The 22,821-nt window shown below is 42.8% G+C and overlaps 1 protein-coding gene across 2 annotated transcripts in view; it reads right to left on the bottom strand.

Annotated features, from left to right (window-relative positions):
- Positions 1–22,821, bottom strand: part of dnah5 (dynein, axonemal, heavy chain 5) — a 390,322-nt gene that overhangs the window by 236,896 nt on the left and 130,605 nt on the right. For both annotated transcript variants that reach the window (XM_039736932.1, XM_039736933.1), the window contains exons 13-18: positions 18,913–18,998; positions 13,025–13,346; positions 9,625–9,831; positions 6,360–6,531; positions 2,924–3,069; positions 372–546 (exon numbers count right to left, since the gene is read on the bottom strand). In XM_039736932.1, coding sequence (XP_039592866.1) covers positions 372–546; positions 2,924–3,069; positions 6,360–6,531; positions 9,625–9,831; positions 13,025–13,346; positions 18,913–18,998 — 1,108 coding nt within the window. The remainder of the gene's footprint in view (positions 1–371; positions 547–2,923; positions 3,070–6,359; positions 6,532–9,624; positions 9,832–13,024; positions 13,347–18,912; positions 18,999–22,821) is intronic.

The following is a 22,821-nucleotide window of genomic DNA, read 5'->3' as shown; positions in this document are numbered from 1 at the left end:
GCCTGTGGTGCTTTGAAGACACATTACAAAGAGGTAAAAAGAATTAAAATGCTTCTTGGTGATTTTACCCCATGTCCTGCGTACTGTCTGTTAGGGAAAAGGTGTGCAACAGTGCCACCTAGTGTCCATTTACTTACAACTGTAATAAAGACGTTCTATTTCATAATTGATTGAGGTGGCTCGACTTTTTCCCACGACTGTCATCTTTAATTCGATATGTTCATTTGCTCTATGAAGCCTCTTGTGAGGGTGTTAGCCAGGAAAGTAAAGTAAAGTGTGACTGACTGATGTTAAACTAACGAGACATGGTCACCACCACAGAAGAGAATGTCCTCAGCAGCTAATTTAAAATCCAAACCAGTATGGATTACCTTCATTCTCTTCTTTATCACTTTCTGCCTTATGTTCTTCCTTGGATGTTTCTTCGTCTTCGTCCTCCTTGCTTAATGGTTCCATATCCAGTAACATATTGATAAGTTCATTGGCTGCTTCCTCCACCAGGGAGCTTTTGGTGTGCAGACTCAGAGCGCCTTTAATGCACAGTTCCTGCAGTGAAGAAGTAGTTTAGAAGAATATGGAGATGGAGACAGAAACGTGGGCGGCGAAGGGTGTGCTTGGTATTGCAGAACACACTTTTGCCTACTTAACCTGCTCCCTAAAAACACTTGTACTTTGTTGGGGGTCGGATATCCACAGTGTCACACCAAAAGTGAGACGTCTGTGCGTCTTAAGGCTCTTAAGCCATCCATTTCAGGTGCTTCTCACTCCGGATTGACAACAGATGTCATCGTTTTCTTTTATGTGAATTACTCAGTGTTCATATATCAGTTATGGGGTAAACTGTGTATTGGCCAATTTATTTTCATTCTGAGTTTGTAGTTTTACATTGCTGGTAAATTGAGCTAATTACAACAATTTAATATTCCGGTTCGGTGGCAACTGGGCGACAGTCAACTCGGTGAAGAGACAACTCGGCGAAAAAACAACTTGGCGAAATCCTTTACCAGTTAGGTAATAGTTAGGTTCAAAGAGATTTTTTAATTACAATGACAACGTGATTTAAAATGTTAAAATTAAATTTATATCAGTGACGAACGAACTTTATTCTGCAGATGGAACAAACTCTATCTTACATTATCTTCTGCAACCAAAACTGCTAAACCTTTATATAAATTGTATTGATTGTAATTGTATGATAATGATATTTAGAATACAAAAGGTGACCTGCGAGTATGGCTTAAGGAATATCTGTAATCTCAACATTTATAAATTTATTCTCAACATTTTAAATCACGTTGTCATTTAAAAATCATCAAAAAATCTCTTTGACCCTAACTATTACCTAACTGGTAAAGGATGTCGCTGAGTTGTTCTTTTCGCCAAGTTGTCTGTCATCCAGCTGCCCCTGTACGGGATATTCTACATATAGAGCATTAATTTTGCATTAACATTCATAAAAATGTTGCCATATGATCTTTGAATCTGTTATGATTATTACAGGAAGTCAAATATACAACCATATTAAGCAGAGATCAGTCATCTGTAGTATAACAAAACACTAAGGTCTCTGTGTGTGTGTGTGTGTCCTTTCACCCAATCGGACCCACTGGTGTAGTTAATGGTAACGTGCACACGGTTACATAAGCAATCGACATACGCCCCCAACAACTGTGCACCCCCCCCCCAATAAAAAGGTTGTCTGGGCATTCAACAAAGAATCAGTTTTTAAAACACTAAAATGGGAAGATTGAGTCACGCCAGAAAAAGCAACCCATGCCTTAGAGCAATAGGATTGGTCAGCATGGCTTTGGCGTGATTGTTAGGCTTTGGTGATGCGATCAAAAGAGGTAGTGTGAATGTTAGAAGAAAAAGGAGGAGGCCTACTGTGAGAGAGAGAGAGAGATTAAGGTGGAGCATACAATATTATTTATCTCGACTTTCAGAAAGCAATTGATAAAGTGCCACCTGAGAGGTTGGGCATCACACTAAATGAAGTGGAAGTTCAGATGGGTGCAGCATTGTCTCCAACGCAGGAAGCAGAGGGTGATGGTGTGAGGAACCCTGTCTTCCATATTTCCCCCGATACGAACAAGAGCAGTGCTGACGTCTTTCTTGTGCTTCCACTTGATCGCAGTAATTCTGCCTTTTTGCCACAAAGCTACTGGCACCACAGTAAACCTTAATGAGACCAAGGGCATTTCATGGCAGTTGCGCAGTACCGTATGCATCAACTTCACTTTCCATCTGATGACCAATTCACACTGTCATTGCTATCGCTTGATTCACTTAATGGTTCAGGTTCAGTTTGTTCTAAAACTGGCTTTACAGCTTCTCATTTACATGCCATTGTGTTTTTGAGGTACGTCGGATCATAACGGTTTAACCGTTTTAACATAGAATTACAAGCACAAGAGGTGTTAACACCAAGACAATTAAAGCTTTAACATAAAGTGCCTTGATTTATTTATATTCAATCACTTTTATTACACAATATTTTATTTCTTGCCGTCACTGCTTGTGCCCGATACCTGCTGGATGAGATTACTGCAACAGTGGGACGACTCATGAAGGAGCATGCGTGGATCGTTATTGAGACGATTGACAAGGATCAAGAAAGTGGAAGAAAAGAAAGCCCCTGAAGTTCAAAGTGCAGCTGTACTTGGAGCACAGAATGATACCTCGGACATCTCAGTGACTGGGCTGTACTGCCATGTTAAAATGAATGAAGCCTGGGAGGCTCCTAAAGTGTTTTCTGCATTTTTACATTGCATAATTAATTGAGCTTTGTTATTACTAAATGCCATTAAGTTGTATAGCATTCTGTGAATTTCTTTAAAAAGATGCCACACAAACAAATGATTTTCTGTTTATGCATAAAAGTCTACTTTGTATAGTAAACCCACAAAATGATGGCAGGCCGTACCTTGGTCATTTGAGCAAACTGCTCAGGGGTACACGGCTCGTCTTCAGGCAGGTTGCACAGGCACGTGGAGCTCATGTCTAGGAGTACGGCGTCTATGCGGAATTCCACCAAGTCGTTCACACGGTCCACCAGAAGTTCCAGGTCAGCTTGGATGTTAAAAAAAAAAAAGCAATAAATAATTGGTTAGAGGAATTAGTAAAATTTGAAATGAATAATTAGCACTGAAATGCGAAGGATTACAGAACAACCAGATGTGTGCTGCTTTGAATACGGAGAATTCCAACTTGAAACCAAGGATGCTGCTGTTGTCAATTATAATTTCTTTATTTTATTCAAAGTTAGGCAGCTCAAATAGTTTTGAAGTGATTCAAATATACACACCAGCTCTTCACCCGACATTTGATTCAGCTTTGTTACAGTTAGGGAGTGCCAATGAAGAAGTGCTGTGGAAAATGGGAAAATCAGGAGTATCAGGAGATCAGATGTGTATTTTCAGTTCTTTTAGATTAAGTTCTGTAAAGCAAAGCCATCTTGTCTATCATTGGAATGTGGGGACCTGCTGGTTAAGGTTAACGTTAGGGCTGCTAGCACCAGGTTGGACCCCATTTTGCCTTTGGAACTGCTATAATTCTTTGTAGCAGTAATTCAACGAGGTGCTGGAAACATTCCTCAGATTTTGGTCCATATTGACATGATAGCTTCATGCAGTTGCTGTAGATTTTGCTGGCTGCACATCCATGATGTGAATCTCACGTTCCACCACATCCCAAAGGTGTTTTACTGGATTGAGATCTGGAGACTGTGGAGGCCATTTGAGTCCAGTGAGCTCATTGTCATGTTCCAAGAAACCAGTTTGAGATGATCTGACCTTTTTGACATGGCGAGTTATTTTGCTGGAAGGAGCCATCAGAAGATTGCGGTCATAAAGGAACGGACATGGTCAGCAACAATACTCAGGTAGGCTGTGGCATTTAAACGATGTTCAGCTGGTACTAAGGGGCCCAAAGTGTGCCAAGAAAATATCCCCCACACCATTACACCACCACCAGTCACATGAACTGTTGATACAATGCAGGATGGATCCATGCTCTCATGTTGCTGACACCAAATTCTGAGCCTACAATCCGAATGTCACAGCAGAAATCGAGACTCAGCAGACCAGATGAAGTTCTTCCAATCTTCTCTTGTATAATTTTGGTGAGCCCATGTGAATTGTTGCCTCAGTTGCCTGTTCTCAGCTGACAGGAGTGGCCCCCAGTGTGGTCTACTGCTGCTGTAGCCCACCTGCTTCGAGGTTTGACATGTTGTGTGTTCAGAGATGCTCTTCTGCATACCTCGATTGTAACGAGTGCTTATTTGAGTTCCTGTTGCCTTTCTATCAGCTCAAAGCAGTCTGGCCATTCTCCTCTGACCTCTGGCATCACTAAGGCATTGAACTGCCACTCACTGATGTTTTCCCTTTTTCAGACCATTCTCTGTAAACCCTTGAGATGGTTGTGTGTGAAAATCCCAGTAGATCAGCAGTTTCTGAAATACTCAGACCAGCCTGTCTGGCACCAACAACTATGCCACGTTCAGAGTCACTTCGGTCAGCTTTCTTCTTCCCTATTCCGATGCTCGGTTTGAACTTCAGCAGGTCATCTTGACAATGTCTACAGGTCGAAATGCATTGAGTTGCTGCCTAATAAAGTGGCCACCTATTTACGTCAAAAGGCAGTGGAATAGGTGTACCTAATAAAGTGGCCAGTGAGCGTATATAAATACATACATACATACACATATACACACACACACATTAGGGTTAGGGTTAGAGTTATAGAAGATCCAGACGGGTGCTGATAGTAATATGGGAAGAGTCTGACTTAACACCAAGAGCCAGCTTGTGAAAGAGAATGTTGCTGTTGCCAATCGTCATTTCTTCCTCTTATTTCAAGTCAGGAAGCTCAGAGAGTTTTGAAACATGTCAAATACACACACCAGCATTTCGCTTGACATCTTATTCAGCTTTGTTACAGTAAGGAGTACCAATGAATAAGTGCTATGCAAACTGGGGTCAGGAGCACCAGGAAATCGGATTTGTGTTTTCAGTTCATTAAAATACAGTTCTGTATTGTAATGCATTCTCATCTCTAGGTGTACTCCGTACACGTGACAATATGGCGACTGCTACTAGTTCACTTAGTAGTTGTGAGCCCACAGCTTCAGGGTTTGAAGTCCAAAGCCTTAACCACTACACCACACACTACCTGCCAACAATACCCCTGTGAACTAGATGCTATATAGCATCCGACCCGGCACAGACTCACTCGGAGGCACGTGTAAAATCACAAAGGCTTTTATTTTTCTTCACCTGTGGGGCACATCTTCCCCATGAACCCCACAGGCAATACACAGTCCCAAAACAAATAACTCCACACAATGCAATTGTTCCTCTGGCACCACCACTCCTCCCAGGCAACCTCGTCCTCTTCCTCCCGATTCTGGCTCCGACTGGTGGTTGCCAGCCCTTTTTATAATCCACCCGGATTGATCACCTGCTTCTGATTGCACTTCCAGGCGGGACTGCAGAGTTGTCCTGGCTGGCTCAGGGACCCAAGCAGCACCCCCTGGTGGCCACCTCAGATCCCAACAGGGCTGTGGAGAACTCCATCTCCCATGGAGCCCTGCAGGAAACTGAGGCACCATCCTCAGCCAGGGAGGCTGCCACCAAGCGTCCTGGGGGAATGATTGAGCAGTCCGTGATTGCTCCCCTAGAACATGTGTAGAAGGGGCGTCCTGGCCGGGCTTGGGACCCGGCCGCCCACCACACCCCCTAAACCTCAGACTGGGCTAAAGGTTTGCTTTCCAGAAGAACAAAGCAAAGACAACACAGGAGTGGCTTAGGAACAACTCTGGAAATGTCCTTGAGTGGTCCAGCCAGAAGCCAGACATGAACCCAATCAATCTGACAGAGCTTGAGAGGATCTGTAGAGAAGAATGAAAGCACATCCACAAATCCAGGAGGTGTGAAGCTTGGCACATCAGACCCAAGATGATACCAGGCAGGAATCGCTGACAAAGGGGCTTCAATGAAGTCTGAATACTTGAGTCAATCATTCTACAAATGTACTTAACCCTCACAATGTCCTCTGGTCAACTTCTCAAGCAAATTCAATGTTGTGTGGACCTGTAGACTATACTGGCAGTTATGGGCACAAGGTGGGAACCAATCTGGACAGTTAAATCACATGCCCACACATACACTGTTCCAATTTAGAGTCACTGAGCTGTGTGAGAAAAACCAGAGCACCCAGGGGAAACCCACCCAGACACAGGGATAACATACAAACCCCACGCAGACAACAACCCAGTTTGGGATTCATACCCAAGACAGCAGCACTCAATATAAAATGATAATTAGGATAATTACAATAAAATGGTGTACTGTCTTACTTACACAGAGAGCGTGTTACTCGATTCAGGTACTTTTCAAAATTCAAAGAAGTCCAGCTGAGAGACGTCAACCCTGGTTGAATGGCCTCATCTACTTTAACCAGGTGAGGACCAAAGAGCTGATCAAAAGCACTTTGGATTTTGCTCCGGACTCGTCTGTTCTCCTCCAGAACCATCTGCGAATTGCCAGGAAATAAAGATTTGTTTCAAATGGAAATAAAGAAACATAAATATGATAGACTTGTGCAAGACATACTTATCTAACATCCTACGGTGGCTCCGAAGGGCAAGTGACAAAACCGGAAACTTCCCCTGTGGACTGACAGGCAAACCTTGCCACCAATCAGTGTTTTCCTTTAGTTATGCCACGGTACCTAACCCTTTCTGTACAATTTTACTTGTCGTCACACCTCAGATTGTGCATGGCGCCACATTTAATTTTGCTTGTAACCTCATTTGAATGTGCGCGTCACCTTAAGTGTGCTTGTCACCTTGTTTAATTCTGCACGTCACCTTTTATAATTGTGCGGCATCACATTTAATTCTGCACGTCACCTCATTGAATGTGTGCGTCACCTTAAGTGTGCGTGTCACCTTATTTAAGTTTTGTTTTTCATTCCGCCGGACTCACTCCAACACCCTCATCATCGAGAGACCCCGGGGTCGGATCATTTTCCACCACCGCCGAGGATACACGGTGAGGCTGTTCCATTTTTGTTTCCGGGAATTACAAACACTCCATATATCGGTTAACCAGTCATCTGCATTCAGGACAATTGTTACTCAGACTCAAGTTCACGACCGTTCATTTCCATATTTCATTCATTCTTTTTTGGTATTTGTGTTGTTTGTTATATGTTACAAGGGCAAGGGAGGGGTGGTTATATTCATCTAGGGATTTGTCACGGTGTTGCTTTGGTGGAGGGATATTTATAATTTATTTAGTTTTTCTGTTTCATTTAATACATTTTATCAGTTTAAGTTTACATATCTGTTTTGCTTTTGTGCTCATTTCCACCATCGATTGTGGGGAAAAGGTTTAATTTGTTAAAGGTACGGCTTGATTAAGATTTAACCTCAGCAATTAATCCAGGCCACAGGTCTTGGAGGTGTAGCTGCCGGCTGGGTAAGGGGCGGCCGTTACACAGTCTTCAGCCACGGTCAGTTGTATGTGGCTTTTTCTAGGGTTAGATCATTCGACTCATTATCTGTTGTCTCCAGCAAAACACCGATTCACAACTGCGTCTTTCAAGAAGTATTTCTTTCTTCTTGATTGCTGAATTCCTTTCTCATCGTTTTCCGTTCCTATTCTTACACCGCCGTATGCTACGGTGGGTGTTGGCTAGTAGTGTAAATATTGTAATTAAATAGCACATTAATTACTTTTGAAATATAATTATGCATGGCCTTCGGATTTTGTGAGATGGTTTCGCAGTGAATCTCGCAGTGCGGAGGTAAAAAGATCAAAAATCATTTAAGTTAAATATATTTGAAGTGAGAAGTACTTGATCAATCAATGTGGCTCCACAGCTACCAAGGACAAAGAATTGTGGGAAATTGAGGTACAAAGCCCCACCCATTGACTGGCATCATTTGTATGTTGAGAACTTGAAAATGAAAATGCAAAGAGCATCAGGTGGCCCCATTGCTTATTTGCGTTTTACTTTTCATTTTTGTAGCTTCATTCCCATTAAATTGCAAATGGTGTTATTTCACGTTAGTTTTAATTTTTACAGCATTCTTGCATGTAGACTATGAAAATGAAATTAGTAAAGAGAGACTGCGTTTTAATTATATAATTTTCATTTTCTTTTTTGCAGAAAATACCTCCCATACCATCTGAGCAGTGGACTTTGGAAGCTCCCTTGGAGTGATCATAGGGTTGTTGGTCACGTCCTTGACCAAAGCACTTCTTGCTCGATTGCTCAGACTGACCAACACTATTAAGAGTCCTGGTGGTTCCAGAAATCTTCCATTTTACAACTGTTCAGGCCACTGGGCTCCTGGAGACACTCAAAGCTGTAGAGATGGTTTGACCCCCCTCGACGATCTGTCGGAGGTCTACAGAGTGTTCCTGGGACTTCATGGCTTGGTTTTGGTCCTGTCATGCAGTGTGAACTGTGGGACCTTCCATACACAGGGACACGTGTGCCATTCCAAAATGATGTCCAGTCAGTTCAATATGCCCCAGGTGGACTCCAATCAAGTTCTAGAAACATCTCATGGAGAACTAAAGCAAACACGATGGACCTGAACTCAATTTGGATTACTACAGCAAAGTGTCTCAATACTTCTAGGAATGAGAGATTTTAGTTTTTTAATTCTTAATAAATTTGCAAACCTGTCTTAAAACTTGCGTCCGCTTTGTCATTATGGGTTATTGAGTGAAGTCTGATGGACAAAAATGACAAATGTGTCCACTTAAAATTCAGTCTTCCTGAATCTACTGTCTCGGTTATATCCGGAGGACCCCCATGTGTTGTTCATTCTAATGCTAGTGAGAGGAGGGCTGAGGGGTGATATGCTGTGTGGGTATTGTGACCTTACCCGGCCAGGGTGCCCCGAGTATGGAAGGACTGGTGGAGAGAGTATTTTCAAGACAGTTTATCCCCCAGATTGACAGAAGGCAGCCCCCTTGGCTTGCAGTGGTGCTATGGGTTGTGGAAGCTCAACCCTGCTGGGGTCTGTGGCTACCGTCAATGGGGCGCCTCGACTTTTACAGGGCCCTGTTTGGCAGCACTTCCACCACACCCGGAAGTGGTGCCGGAAGAAGCTCGTTGGGCCAGGTACCCTAGAAAAGGAGCCCATCACTACCACTCAATGGCCGAAATCGAGATGAGGAAGACAAAGCTCTTGAGGAGAAGTGGAGGTGGAAGGACTAACAGCAATAAGGACTGCATTGTGCTTTGTCCTGTGAGCATTGAGTGCTGGACTGTTAAGAAACCGTGTGCTGTGTGGACTAAAACCTTTGTCCTGCCTGTCTATGTAAAGGTTAAGGGGGCTTTATGTACCCCTGGTTTCACAGTATCAACCAGTGCTTAAGTGGGCAGGGTCTGTGTGTGTCCATGTGTGTGTGTTAAGCTTAGAAGTTGCAAGGGTAGGCCAACCCATAATGAACTGGGTAAGTTCCACTAGCCCCACAATAATAAAGCCACTGGAGCAAAATTCTGCGGTCACCACGTGTGACCTTACAGGAGACCCGAGTTTGGCACCATTGGCCTAAACTGCATTGCTTACTAGGGAGGAGGTCATTAAAAGCCCAAACGTACCTGCAGCTTATTGTAGTTCTTTTTAAAGGTTTCTTGCTTTTGTTGAAGAGATAACGCAAACGGTGGGATTTCCAAGCCCATTCTCAGCATGCACTCGGCCTCCCGAATTACAATGAGGATTTGAGGGTCAAAATTCACAAAGAGCTGCCCAGTTTCGGAGGACTTTACCAATAAAGATGCTTGTAGGCCAGTTTTAGCCACCTCCACCTGTAGGGAGAAGAATTTGGACACAACATAGCACAATTTCTCTTTTAGGGTCTCATTTCCAACTCCTAACAAAGCTGGTTCTCTGGTCCACGTCAGATGACAGATAGAAAGACTAACGTATTGAACCCGCTACAACTTGTTTACAGAGTTGGCTCTCACTGGCTGGCTATCCCATAGATTTCGTTCCTCCAGTTTCTGTGGGCTTCAGTAACCACAGAGCAAAATCCATTGCTGTCATAGATCTCTAAATATTACTTACGAGGGTGAGTCACAAATTATCTGCACTATCCGGCTGTAGAATTTAGTTTAGAAGAGACAAATCTATCATTTTTCAACATCATCTCCCTGATTTTCAATACACTCTGTCCATCTGTCAACAAGAATTCGTATTCCTTCATTAAAAAATGTTTTAGGCTGAGCTGCGAGCCACAAATGCACCGCTGTCTTCACCTCTTCATCATATGTGACTCTTCATTCTCGTAGGGTTTCTTTCAAGGGACCAAACAGGTGATAGTCCAGTGTGGCGAGATCAGGACTATAGGGAGGATGCTGTAACACCTCAAAATGAAGTTTCTGCAGAGTGTCAACAGTGTTGGCGGCGGTCATGCAAGAACACGACGACCTTGGGTAACAGTCCTCTGCGTTTTGTCCGAAGTTTAGGCTTTAGCTCTTCAGTGAGCATCTCACCGTAATGAGCACCGTTGATTGTTGAACCTTTGTTTCCTGATGGTGTTCTAATATTGACCCTTGAGAATCCCAGAAACCTGTAAGCGTCAATTTTCCAGCTGATAGTTGACTTTTGAACTTTTTCTTGGTCGGTGATTGAGGAGGTTTCAATTCCAAACTCTGCCATTTACTATCAGGCTCGTAGCGATGAATCCGTGCCTCGTCACCATTAATGATTCTTTTTAAGACACTGTCACCTTCCTTAGGGTATCGGTTACAAATGTTGTTTGCAGATCTCCGAACACTTCTGTTTGTGCTCTTCTGGGATTTAGAACAATAGAAAAATCTGGACAAGAACAGGCCATTCAGCCCAACAAAGTTCGCCGGTCCTCTCCACTTATTTCTTCCGAAAAAACATCAAGTCGAGTTTTGAAAGTCCCTAATGTCTTACTGTCCGCTACACTACTTGGTCACTTATTGCAAGTGTCTACCGTTCTTTGTGCAAAGAAAAAACTTCCTAATGTTTGCGCGAAATTTACCCTTAATAAGTTTCCAACTGTGTCCCCTGTGTCTTTGATGAACTCATTTAAAAGTCACCGTCTCGATCCACTGGACTAATTCCCTTCATAATTTTAAACATTTCACTCAGGTCTCCTCTTCATCTCCTGTAAAGGCTCAGCTCTAGTAATCTTTCCTCATAACTCATCCCTGGAGCCCTGGAATCAGCCAAGTCGCTCGTTTCTGGTCTTTCTCTAGTGCTGCTATGCCTGGTGGGCCTAAAACTGCACCCAGTACTCCAGACGAGGCCTCACCAGTGTGTTATAAAGCTTGAGCAGAACCTCCTGTGACTCGTACTCCACACATCAAGGCGCTATATAACCTGACATTCTGTTAGCCTTCTTAATGGCTTCTGACCACTGTCTGGAAGTTGATAGCTTAGAGTCCACTTTGACTCCTAAATCCTTCTCGTAAGATTGACTCTCGATTTTCTGACCGCCCATACAAAACCTCACATTTTTACTTCCTATGTGTAATACTTTACATTTGCTGACATTAAATTCCATCTGCCACAAATCTGCCTAAGCCTGTATGCTGTTCAAATCCTTCTGTGATGATATAGCGGATTCCAAATTATCTGCTAATCCACCTATCGTGGTATCATCTGCAAACTTAACCAGTTTGTTACTTATATTCCTATCTAAATCATTTATATCTATTAAAAATAGCAGCAGCCCCTGCACTGACCCCTGCTGGTCACCACTCTTAACATCGGCCAATTCTGATGAGGCTCCTCACCCCATCACCCTCTGCTTCCTGTGTCTGAGATAATTCTGCACAAATCTGCACACCACACCCTGAACTCCCACTTCTTTTAATTTGATGCCCAACCTCTCATGTGGCACCTTATCAAATGCTTTCTGAAAGTCCAGATCAATAATATCATCTGCTCCACTCTGATCGTATCCTTTTGTTGCCTCCTCATAGAATTCCAGCATGTTAGTAAAACACAACCTCCCTCTTTTGAGCCCACATTGACTGTTCCTAATAACTCCTGTCCTTGTCATGTGTTGCTCAATCTTATCTTTAATAATTCCTTCCATTAATTTTCCTGTGATGCCTGTTAAACTTACTGGCCTGTAGTTGCCTGGATCTGCCCTGTCACCCTTTTTATATAATGGGATGATATTTGCCATTTTCCAATCCTTTGGAATCTCTCCAGTGCATAGTGACATCCTAGCAATATGTGTCGAGGATTTATATCTGCACTCACTAGCCTCTTTAAGAACTCGAGGGTAAATATTATCTGGTCCTGGTGATTTGTTTGATTTCAGCCTATTTAATCTCAGCAGCTCTTCTTCCTCTACCAAATCCATCAGCACCTCCTTAGTAGTCCCTGTTACCTCTGGGAGGTTATCCACTTGCTTATGCCTCAGAAAAATGTAAGTTTAGGGCAGTTGTTTCAGTATCCGTCTTGCGCAAACTTTTCAAAACCCAAGTCTGTCGTGGATTATTGCATAGGCAGAGCCATGGCTGATTTGCAAAATTTTCTGCATCATCTACTGTCACTCCTCGATTCAGCAGAATGATTTCACCTGCCCAATCAATGTGGTCATCGGTCGTGGACGTGGATGGGCGTCCAGCTCCTTCTTCATGGCTGATACTTGTGCAACCTTCCTTGAACTTCTCTATCCATTCATGCACACTTTTTCTCGACAAAACACTGTGTACAAAGTCTTCAACAAATATTGGCACACCCTCAGACTACAAAAAACGAATCAATGCACGTTGCTCTTCTTTTGTGCAAATCACACATGGGGCAGCCATTGTGTCTTGCACCGCAGTTATAAATGATCTGACGTAAAATGTTCACACCTGGGGAGACAGGAACCTCATACGGTTAAGGCAGGGCTGGCAACCGAATTGCGGATCACTTTTGACTCACCCTCGTACTTTTGGAATTAATGTGAACATGCCAAATAACCGCTATGCTATAACACCACCAGACTCGCACTTTATGGCATCATACCTGTCTTATCCATCCCCTGTGATAGAGCACCTCATACTCAAGCAGAACTTTGGCCACCTTGTTGTAGTTGCGTATGATGCGCTTTGCTTCTGCCGTCTGCAGCACGCTGGGTTGCTGCTGAAAGAGCTCCATGGGGTCTTGTATCCTCCTGAATAGCTGACGAGCCCACAAGATCTTCCCAGAGATCGGAGGCAAGTCGCGGGCAATAGGAGGTTCATTCTTGTGCTTGGTGTAGATTTTGGAAACCATTTCAATATCGCGACCGTAATTTAAGAGTATCTTCTGATACTTGTCATCAATGCCGAGATCAGGGATTCCTAATCTGGAAGAGAGAACATTAAAAAAGTTAGGGAACGTTATAAGGGAAACTACCGCCGCTTTTCGTTATTTTATATGTGTGTGCTGAAAAGACCAAAAGGGACCTTTCTGCTCCTCTTCGATATGATGTGCATCAGTTAGCACAATCAAATCACCAAGTGGGATCAACACAATTAAGAAATTGTGTGAATTCATCAAATCACAAGGAGAACCAGGAAGCCAACAAAACCAAAGAGTAATGGCAATAACTCGTTCTCACCATGTGTACCCATCACAACAGTTGTACAGTAAATCTGGAATCTGCACTAGAATAAGTAAGCAACACAGAAGTAACATCAATGATGTTTATGGGCGCAAACTAAAATAAAAGAGTAAAGGTATAGTTTGTACCGCTATCCCCGGGGCAAACAACTAAACCCCAAGTTAAGGCACGATTAGAAAACTGCTAGTGTAAAGCAGTTCAATATCTATCGGGCAACGTGACCAACGCTCATCCTTTTATTGACCCCCACCACCTGTCCCAGGCTAGCATTAACCACAAGCCATGACACCAAATAAAGAAGAAGCTAAAGAACAAATATATTATTTTACATATATAAAGAAAAACAAACAAACAAATAAATACCTAACAATCAAAACCCTACTCTCTGGTTTAAACACGTGATGTTCGTAAATAAGAAAAACCCAGACTCTCCAAATGGGTTTACTGTCCTTATTGTTCAGGGCAAAGAGAAACCCTAACGGAATACGCCGGCTGTCGAGCCGATAACAATAAAGTTTAGTCCTACCGGTCCAAGATATTCGTCAGCGAAATCAAAGAAAAAAGAGTCCGTCTTCAGAGACGCGTCTCCCTTGTGTCGCTGAGTCTCCCAAAAAGAAAAAGAACTTGTTCCAGCAGATCCATTTCTTGGCGCTACCTTGTCCTTCTCTTTGCTCCGCCACAAGATGTCCCCCTTTCCCCCCTTCTTTTCCGGCTTTTACTGTAAGTTTTCAACACCAACCGCCCTGTCCGAGTTATGACCTCCCCCTTAAAGGTGTATTTACAGCATCCTTTTTCCCTGTAATGCATCCAAAGAGGCAGCAACCGCCCACAGAATAATAGCACATGTGGCATCCGCTACAAGTTAAGCAGACATCACATTTATATATATATATATATATATATATATATATACACATATATATATATATATATATATATATATATATATATATATATATATATATATATATATATATATATATAAAATCCAACATCTCTCTGTCTGTCTGTGCACTTTCACGAGTGAACTACTTAACAGATTTAGATTGGGTTTTTTTCTATAATTTGCTTGAACATTCCGTTTGAGTTTGCGACTTCTCTCATCGCGCTAAGTATCATAGTTCACTTGTGGCACCGATTAATAAGCGTGAATCTGAGAGAGAATCTGTGGGCCAAGGGGGGCGGGGCCCGCCTCACTCACACATCAGCCTCCATTCAAGTCGCTCTTCCTCTCGCCACGTGTTGGAGAGCACCTTGCCTCCGCTTAGCGAGCGATACCGGTTTGTTCAGCAGACATTATAATCTACAGATTGTTAAGGAGTAATGCCTGATGTTTTTGTGAGAGAGATCAGAGCTATGTGCGTTTTCGAGAGTAGCTGCTGATTGCCAGAGATATCACGGCCATGTGCTTTGCTCCCCATGGGGGGAGAAGCTCTCCCTTCAGAGCTGAACGTGATCAGATACACTGGTGACATTAGACGATGGAGCGTACCTTCCGTTTGGCCAGAATTACATTTTTTTTATTGATTTTTACAGTTTGCCCTGTTTCACTACTACATGGGCGGAGCCGCGTGGGACAGCTAGTTAGTGGATAAAACAGCCTAATTACACATAATGAAATATCCCACATCCCTCCATCAATGACATATTTAATATTTTAATGTTACAACAGGTCAGGTCAGGGAGCATGCACTGGTAGAGCGTGTTGCCGCACCCACCACATGACGAAGCAGCTTGGGATCCTGGTTGGCAACCTCCCCAGGGCAGACACGTAGTCCAGTCCCCCATCCGGAAATTACCCTCTATCTGCCACAGCCAGGTGTTATGAGGATCACCCTCAGAAAATCGCACCACATGGCCGTAGTGCCGTAACTGACGCTCCCTCAAAATGCAGGTCATGTGCCTGATTTGGGACTCCATGAGCAACACAAAGTCAAACCAGCAGCACCCAAGGATTTTTCGAAGAGACACACTTGAAGGAGTCCAGTCTTCATCTCAAGTCACTGGATAGCGGCCATATCTCACAAACAGGGAGCACCAGGACTCTAAAGACTTGGACCTTCATCCTTTTGCAGATATTGGTAGCACCACACACCCCTTTCCAGTGACCTCATGACCCCCCATGCTCTCCCAATCCATCTACTGACTTCATAGGAAGAGTCACCAGAGACATGAATGTCACTGCCGAGGTAAGTAAATGTATGTTACAACATTAATTTCCAATAAAAGGTCCATGAACAAGCAACAATAGGAAAAAAAAAACATATAAATGTTATTATATTTGAAACAGTCAAGAATAAGTTAGTCACAATGGTAAATGACAGCGGACGTGGACGATTTCCACAAACAATAAAACATCACTTTGGTCACCAGAGTGAACTCCTGAACTGTCAGTGGATGTCTGCAGCCAGGTGCTTCTCAATATTTTAAAGCCAAAGACCCTACTATAACTCTTCAAAGAGACACTCTTATCACACTCCTCTATTAACAATGTATTTAATATTTAAATGTTATAAGATTAATTTAAAATTAGATATATATCTATCCATCCTCTTCTGCTTATCCGAGAGCGGGTCACGGGGGCAGCAGCTTCAGCAGAGATGCCCCGTCTTCCCTCTTCCCGGCCACTTCTTCTAGCTCTTTCAGGTGAATCCCGAGGTGTTCCCAGACCAGCAGGGAGACATAGTCCCTCTAGCGTGTCCTGGGTCTTCCCCGGGGCCTCCTCCCGGTTGGACATGCCCGGAACACCTCACCAGGGAGGCGTCCAGGAGGCATCCTGATCAGATGCCCGAGCCACCTCATCTGACTCCTCTCGATGCGGAGGAGCAGCGGCTCTACTCTGAGCTCCTCACCCTATCTTTAAGGGAAAGCCCAGACACCCTGCGGAGGAAACTCATTTCAGCCGCTTGTATTCGCGATCTCGTTCTTTCGGTCACTACCCATAGCTCATGACCATAGGTGAAGGTAGGAACGTAGATTGACTCGTAAATTGAGAGCTTTGCCTTACGGCTCAGCTCTTTTTTCACCACGACAGACCGATGCAGAGCCCGTATCACTGCGGATGCAGCACCGATCCGCCTGTCGATCTCACGCCCCATTCTTCCCTCACTCGTGAACAAGACCCTGAGATACTTAAACTCCTTCACTTGCTCCCAACCCTGAGAAGGCACTCCACCCTTTTCCGGCTGAGGACAATGGTCTAAATCTAACTACTATTAATCTAAAACAGTCAAGACGTCACGACAGTTGACGTCATCAAGCAATGAAACGTCACTTCCGACCTGACAGTGGACGTCAGCCAAAGACCCTAACGTGACTCTTCTAAGAGACCCATCCATCCATCCATCCATCCATTTTCTAACCCGCTAAATCCGAATACAGGGTCACGGGGGTCTGCTGGAGCAAATCCCAGCCAACACAGGCTACAAGGCAGGAACCAATCGTAGGCAGGGTGCCAACCCACCGCAGGACACACACAAACACACCCACACACCAAGCACACACTAGGGCCAAATTAGAATTGCCAGTCCACCTAACCTGCATGTCTTTGGATTGTGGGAGGAAACTGGAGAGCCCGGAGGAAACCCACGCAGACACGGGGAGAGCATGCAAACTCCACGCAGGGAGGACCCGGGAAGCGAACCCGGGTCTAAGAGACCCTCTTAACAAAATCTATTACTAATTACCTTAAAGGAGACTTGAACAACATTAAATAACTTTTCACGCTTTTACCTAAAGGAAAGGAATACAGTGGAACCTTGGATTGTGAGCATAATTTTTTCCGGATTTGTGCTTGTAATTCTAAGCACTCGCACATCAAAGCAAATTTCCCCATAAGAAACAATGGAAATTCAGATGATAAAAATGATTAATGCAAAATATAAAGTAAAAATACATAAAACAAATTAATCTGCACTGTACCTTTGAAAAGAATCATGGCTGGCGTGAGGGAAACAAGAGAGAGGAGGTGGAGGAAGAGGAGGAGGAGGAGGGTTATTGTGTAGGACGACTTTCACTCTTAACTAACGGAATCTCTGCTATCTGTTGGCTCACTCGAATCTTCTTCTTTTTTTTGCGACTTTAACAAGGAGCCTCTCCAATGACAGTTGCTTTTGCCTGAAGAGTCACTACACTTAGACACAAAATAAAAAAATGTTTTACGCAATGTAAGGTTTCTAAACTCTTTTGGGATTCCACCCCAATGGGACAACACGTGGAAGAGCGTCCTGAAGCAACCACTGGCTCCCGGTGCTGTAGCAGTTCGCCATAAAAGTAAATCCGAAAAGATTGCGGATATGCTACAAGTGGCTGCCATTGATGGGTAATACAAGGAACATTATAAATGTAGGGCGCAGGATTACTTGGCCACTAACCTGGCCTGACCCTGCCTGACTGCTGTGTCTCTGTATAGGAGAACGGCAGATCCCGGTACAATAAATAACCGAGCTGTTCCTGTTTCACGCTGAATAAAGCTGGTGTTGCTAAAGTACTGAGACTCAGCCTCATGTTTTGGGGTGCATGACGGGGACTCGCACGTTACAACACACACAGACACACATGTGGTCACCATACTATAGTAAACAGTATGCGATTGTACGGATGTTGACAGTATGAGTATGAGTAAGGCACGCCAACTGAGACCGATCCGAGAATGGGAGATGATTACCCACAATCCTGCAGCGACAGAAAGAGAAGAACCGTCGGCTCAGTTGTGATCATGTGACGGTCGGCAGACAAAGCGTATACGTACTACTCGTATTGCAAGACCTCGCTCGTTTATCAAGTTAAAATTTATTAAAAATTTTAGCTCATCTTGCAAAACACTCACAGAGCAAGTTACTCGCAATCCAAGGTTTTATTGTATTTAAAATGATCCAGAAACACAGCTGACTTAAACTGCACATGCAACGGCCAAGATACAGAGAGGGCTCCTCCATTAGTTCTCTCAGGTGACTGCAGTTCTTGTTACCGCAGCAGCTGACAGTATTTTACAACTCTTATAACTCATCGGTAACACAAAAGACAATCATGAAGATCAGGGATAAGTAAAAATAAAATGCACAAAGCCGAAGACAAAACAAACGCAAGCAAGACAGAAGGGATAAATAACAAAAACAACAACAAAATGAAAATAAGAAAATGACAAAACAGAAGCCCTGGCTACAGAAGATCCATTCAAACACAGGGAGGACATTCAGACTCCGTACAGATGGATGCTGAAACAGAAACTGAACCAAAATCCATGGCCAGAAAACAGAGACGAGATAATAAGGGTGATATTAATGAATTAAACCTCCTAAAAACTTACTTTTCAAATTTCCGAAGAACAAAAAGTGCTCCTTCCGTACTCTGAATCCTTGCAAATGTCATATCCATAAAGTTCTTTAATTGGTTCTGTTGGAAAAATTAAAATGGAGTTAAAGGGAGAAAGTCAAAGTGAACTTTATTGTCATCTCAACCATATACAAGTATACAGATAGTCGAAATTGTGAAGCTCAGGGTCCACAGTGTAACCACACAGAGTGCAAATAATACATTTAAAATAGATTTAAAATTTAAATTTAAAATTAAAACACAAACAAGACAAGACATTGTGCAAAGACAAGACAAAGTAGTAGCAATATTGACGTTGTTGTTAGCAATATAAACATTGATGCAATGTATGGTATTTGCAATCTAGATACATAAATATCACCATATGCAGGACTGGCCAAGCTGAGCTTTCTCCAGATGTGGCTCTTGTTAAGCCCCTGACACTGTACTGTGGGGTGGCATGTTTTCTGCAAGGGCACTGCCACTGGTGATTCTGTTGCCCACAGAGATGCTAGACATTACTGGTGGAAGAGTGTGTTGTTGACGTCACCGTCATGACGATATAAGGTCGGTGCTGGGCACTTCCTGCTTGTCTAAGATTACACATAGAAAACAAAACCAAGTTCTGCGCACATTGATTTGTTGGCTAAAAGGAAACATTATCTTTGTTTTTCAATTTCTGATTATTGCTTTGAACATAAGAAATTTCACAAAAGAAAGAAGACCACTTAGTCTATCAAGCTCGTTTTTGTGGTTAATAGCTAAGCTTTCCCAGCATCTCATCCTGATCCTTCTTTTATGTTGTCAAGGTTTCTGCTTCAAATCCGGTTTATCTGGTAGTTGTTCGGAAAGCTACAACTCTTTCCATAAAAAAGTACTTCCTGGCTTCAGTCCTAAACACACTTCCCCTTAATTTCCACTGGCGTTCTTGAATACGTGATTCACTATTTGTTAAAATTAATTTGACCAGATTTAACTTATCAGTGCTATTGAGAACTTTGAAGGACTGCACCCATATTCATCAAACATCTCAGACCAATACATCAAACATCTCAGATTAATACATCAGTAATCTCAGAAGTACTCGTAGGAATTGCACTAAAAGTCTGACTAGGGTGTGAATTTGTTCTACCTCAGAGTAGGACATGAGAAGTAATTACAACACGACCTACGCACGCTCGCGTAGTTCACGTCTCGCAATAGATGACGTCACCGTTTCACAGCACCCTGAGACATAAAATGGCACTCATGATGATGTTTTGTAGTTTTCTGATACTAACGCTAAGGCTTCACCAGAAGGACATAATAATAATAACAATAATAATATTTAAAGTAAAGCAGTAGTAGAAGAGGGCAAACATAAAAGCCGGATATTGTGGTAAGATGCATGTGACTGTTACCACTTCACAACCCTGTCACTCTGCTTCTAATTTACATAACAAATATTATTTTTATCATTATCTTTATTACTCTTTACATTTACATAGCCCTTTTCACACAACTCAAAGCACTTTACACAGTGAGTGGGGAGCCACTTCAGCCACCACCAATGTGTAGCGTCCACCTGAATGATGCAATGGCAGCCATTTTTGCGCCAGTACGCTCACCACACCAGGGGCCTCATGTATAACGCCGTGCGTAGAACTCGCACTATAACATGGTGTAAGCACAAAAGCCGAAATGTGTTTACGCACAGAAAAATCCAGATGCAGGAATCTGTGCGTACTCCAACTTCCACGTTCTTCTGCTACATAAATCCCGATCAGCGTGAAAACTAACGCTCGTGCACGCGCTTTATGTAACGCCCCAAATCCTCCCAGAATTACGCCTATTTGAATATGCAAATCAATATAAATCGCCCTTAAGCGCAGCCTTCTGTGAAAAGACAATGGGAAAAGCACGGGGGAAAATATAAGAATTTCAGCGAATACCAAGTGGATGCAAAGGAAAAACATACAATTTGTTCAAATAAACCGTGGTATAATCAACAAAAGGAAGTTGATCAAGTGACATAGCGTGTTGGAGAAACTTGAAAGCTCACATCCACAAAATCGCACAGTGCCGGAAATAAAAAAGAAGTCACATATCAAAGTCGCCGTGGAAAGCCGAGTTGTAGCCCACCGTCTGAGTGTCATATGAAAGCTTATTAGGGTACAGAGAAAAAAAGGCACACGGTGGGGAAAAAAGCACGAAATGTCAACTTTAATCTCGACATTTCCACTTTAATCACGTAGTTTATTTTGTCATTAAAGTAGAACATCATAAAATTCATCTTAAAATTGTTTAATTAACCAGTTTCTAAAATCACATCGTAATTAAAGTAGCACGTTAAATGCTTTGTTTTGTATTTGATCTTCTATGTGCCTATGTGTGTGAATCACTACTTGCTTCTTAAACCGGCTCTCTTCCTCCAACTGGACACAGAGTCCATTACATTCGTGATATTACAGCTCTCTGAATAACTAAAATACTGAGATGTATACGTGATGTCATTTTCATGATGATAGGAGTTAAAGCACGCTATTAAACATGTGTTTCACTTCGATGAAATAATTTATTGCAGCAGTACTCAGGGGCTCTAGGCTTGTGGTGGCACTGGGCAGAGGAAGAATCGGTGGCTCCTTCGCCCGCCAATGTCATGCACGGTGGATGGCCACGTATGTTGCAGACACTGCATAGCCGCCTCGTGCTCATGACACAAGCATTTAACTTTTGCCGAAATTTGTTGCTGCGTTTTTAGCTGTGTTGTTATTTTATCTTTCTGTTTTATATTCAATATATATTGGCGTAGCCGTCATTGCAGTCAGTGCTTTTCTTTCCCCAAGTAACCGATCGCCATACAATCAGCTCTGTAATAGACGTTAAGCTATCTGTAAGCTTAGCGCCGATTCTTCAAAACGTTTAAAGAACATTGAAATATCTTCGTAGTACATGTTTAATTAGTCTGTCCTTAAAGACACTCCCAGTGAAGAATATAGATTATTTAAATGAAGTTAAAGTTTTATCTGTATAATTTAACAAACATATTTTGCTGCATTTCACCTTAAAAATGATATCGTCATCATATGTAAATACGCGCTTTATAAAGTGGCTCAGGTTGTGCGATATTATAACTGTAGTGCAAGTTTACAGTGAGGTGATTGTACTTATAAGTCCTAACAGTTCTACAAGGTGCAATTGATTGAGTGCATTTAAAGTTCTTGGGATTAAACTGTTTTGAACCGCGAGGTCCGTACAGGAAAGGCTTTGAAACGTTTTGCAGTGGCTGAGACAGCGTGTCCTTAATGCCGTATACCGATAATTCTCTTTCCGATCAGCTGCTGCTGTGATTCACACTCAGATACAGTGATATAAATACTCCGAGTGGTGCAGTGAGAGAAATATGGAAAAAGATAATCAGCTGTGGCAACTCCTAACGGGAGGAGCTGAAAGAAGAAGAAGAAGACTGTGCAGTGAGAGTAACAACGCTAAAGCAGTTATGGTATTTGGAATACTATGGCTGTTCCCTGGACCATTATATTGTTACAAGTTAATTACAATCAGATGCATTACACTAATAAACAATATGCGGTTAGTTTCTGTGTATTTATAAAGCCGCGTCATGAAAATAATGAGTAATCACACAAGAACAGTACCATTGCTTTGACACTGGGTGCCGCCAGTTTGCAAAACCGAGCAGAGAACTTGCGCACGACAAGGCATGAGGTACCGTGGAAAAGTGCGTGGCTTTACGCCAAGTGTAGGTTTTATACATCGCGATTTGAACGTGAAAAAGTTCTTACGCAACATTTCTGTGCGTACGCACCGTTTATACATGAGGCCCCAGAGCTGTTAGGTTGTGAGAGAGAGACAGTTAGAGACAGGGAATGATTGGGGATGAGAATGACTAGGTGGTGGTGGGCAA

The sequence above is a fragment of the Polypterus senegalus genome, chromosome 15 (assembly GCF_016835505.1).
Source record: "Polypterus senegalus isolate Bchr_013 chromosome 15, ASM1683550v1, whole genome shotgun sequence".
Taxonomy (NCBI): Eukaryota; Metazoa; Chordata; class Cladistia; order Polypteriformes; family Polypteridae; genus Polypterus; species Polypterus senegalus.
This window is presented reverse-complemented; position numbering and strand designations above follow the sequence as displayed.